Source organism: Nicotiana tabacum, chromosome 13 (genome assembly GCF_000715075.1).
Source record: "Nicotiana tabacum cultivar K326 chromosome 13, ASM71507v2, whole genome shotgun sequence".
In the NCBI taxonomy this organism is placed as follows: domain Eukaryota; kingdom Viridiplantae; phylum Streptophyta; class Magnoliopsida; order Solanales; family Solanaceae; genus Nicotiana; species Nicotiana tabacum.
Window position 1 is genome coordinate 99,114,248 of NC_134092.1, and position 2,700 is coordinate 99,116,947.

Sequence of the window (2,700 nt, forward strand, 5' to 3'; positions counted from 1 at the left end):
ATGCTATCAATCCTGTCCAGTTATCAAACCAAAATAGTGATGATCCCATTCTTGGTTGCCATACAATTTGATTAATCAAATCCCTACATTCCAACATTCTTCTCAATGTATGTGAGCGCCTTCTCCAAGGAACCAATATAATATTAAATGTTTTACAATATTTTTAGCTCATAGATGCACTTAATAGTGGAGGTTTTGTTCTAAAATTCTACCAAAGCTTACAAAATAAAGCCTTGGAAACATCATGTAAGTATCTAATACCCATACCTTCTTCATCAACTGGTAGACACAAATTTTTCCATGAAGCCTAGTGTCTACTTTTACCACTAACAACACTACTCCAAAAGAATTGTGCAAACATCTTGTGTTGATTTTCAATAACATACTTTGGAGGATTCACGGCAGATAGGAGATGTATTGGCATACTTTGTAATACATGAGAGATGTACTGCCCTACTTCCAATCGACAATAGTTTCCCTTTTCAAGCTTGCAACTTATCAGTAATTTTGTTGAGGAGTCCTTGATAATAGTCAATCTTCCTCCTAACATAGAATATGGGGCAGCCAAGATAAGTGAAAGGAAAGTCTTGCCTGCTTATGCCAGTAACTCTTTGAACTTTGCTGATCACCTCCAAGCTAGTAGAATGGTGCATATATATAGCGGATTTTGCCTTGTTAATCAGCTGCCCAGAAGCAACTTCATAAGCACTTAACACATCCATAACAAGTTGTAAGGATATAGCATCTGAGGAAGAAACAATGATAGCGTTGTCTGCATAAGCTAAATGGTTGATCTTTGGACTCCATTTAGGCAATCCAAATCCATCGAAATACAGGTTCATGTGAAGAGCATTCAATCCCCTAAACAATGCTTCAGCGGCCAGAATAAACAGTGTAGGAGATAATAGTTCTCCTTACTTAAACCCTCTAGTTGACTTGATGAAGCCATAAGGCTGCCAATTAAGGAGCACAGAATACCAATTATTAGACACAATTCCATAGATTAACACAATAAATCTCTCACAAAATCTCATCTTCCTCAAAACGTTTGTCAAGAAAATCTAAGAAAGCTTATCATAAGCTTTTGTCATATCAAGTTTGATGACCACATTAGGGCCAACCTTAGTTCTTAATCTTATATCAGTGATGATCTCTTGAGTAAGTAACACATTCTCCACAATTCTTCTCCCTTTTACAAAACCAGCTTGCTCATACAAGATTAATAAAGGAAGAAGATCCACCATCCTCTCATGTATAACCCTTGAAAACACTTTGTTGATGAAGTTGCTTAAACTTATTGGCCTCATGTCTGAGAATGTCGTGACTTCATTCTTCTTGGGTAATAGAACTAATTTTGTATGAGTCACAAACTTAGGTAGTTCTTGCCCATTAAAGAAAGCTCAAACCTTGTCAAACACATTATCCCCAATAATATCCCAATAGGTTTGGACGATTGAAGCCATCCGGGCCTCCAGCACTCTTCCCATTAAGCCCAAATACTACCTTCTTAACCTCCTCTTTAGTCGGTTGTTTGATGAGTTCTTCATTGTGCTCCAACTCTACCATGCTAGGTGTAGGAACTTGATCTTCATGGAGTTGTGCCTGGAAAAATTAACTGCTTCCTATATCATCACTATTTTTAAGCTATTGGCCTCCACTATTTTGGATTCTTTTTAGTTGTAGTCTCTTTCTTCTTCCATTGACTTGTGCATGTAAACAACTTATGACTTCTATCCCCATCATTAAACAAATTCATCTTAGCCTTCCTCTTCGAGAACTCCGCCAAATGAAGATATCTAATGAAGTTAGCTTGTACCTTTAACAACCTCTCTCTATTGTGTGGTGTTGGATTTAACTCAAACTGAGTTTCATGCACAATAACAAGCTCCTCTAAGCTAGAAACTTTCTGAAAAATGTTTCCATAAGTGACTTTGCTCTACAATGGTGGAGCTTTCTTCAGCTTCTTCATCTTGTGGTTAAACACTAAAAATGGATTGCTACAAAAATCTACGTGCCAATTCTCTTTGAAAACATCCAAGAAAATGTCATGTTTAATCCACAACTACAAAAAATTGAAAGACTTCTTGATAGGTGTTGTATTAGGGTCACAATAAATGATCATAGAGCAATGATCCGAGCCTGTTATGGATAAATATGTGACCTCCAGTTCAGTCAGCATATGTTGAAACTCCACAGTAGCTAAATACCTATCCAATCTCTTGAAAATACAGGCATCATCAGTTCTACCATTCCACCATGTTTAATGTCACGACCCAAAATTCTACCACATGCGTTGTGATGACACTTAGTCTCTAAGACTAGGTAAGCCGATTACAATTACACTTCGAGCCATTTTTTTTCAATACAAGTGTCAAAACCAACAGTGGAAATATTCAAACAACCTCCCAAGACTGGTAATACTGAGTCACGGACTCTAACTGAATACATACAATGATCTCAAGGATCGAATATACAATACTATTCGAATAAGAGTTGACAATACAATAAAATGGAAAGACTCCAAGGGACTACGATGACCATGTAGTCCTACCTTGAACCCTTGCGCTCACACTCTAATCTCTGCCCGAATCTGATATCTCCAATACCTGGCTCTGTATAAAAATGTGCATAAGTGTAGTATGTGTACACCACAGTCGGTAACCAGTAAGTATCAAGACTAACCTTGGTAGATTAGTGACG

General features: G+C 37.4%; 1 protein-coding gene across 1 annotated transcript; it reads right to left on the minus strand.

Annotated features, from left to right (window-relative positions):
- Positions 1–482: 482 nt before the first annotated feature.
- LOC142168261 (uncharacterized) lies at positions 483–842 on the minus strand. The gene has a single exon (XM_075228921.1). The coding sequence runs from the start codon at positions 840–842 to the stop codon at positions 483–485; it is 360 nt and encodes a 119-aa protein (XP_075085022.1).
- Between the last annotated feature and the right edge of the window lie 1,858 nt (positions 843–2,700).

Bases quoted from the DNA above. Each gene is read 5' to 3' on its own strand.
- LOC142168261 (XM_075228921.1), bottom strand. From the start codon at position 842: ATGAACCTGTATTTCGATGGATTTGGATTGCCTAAATGGAGTCCAAAG.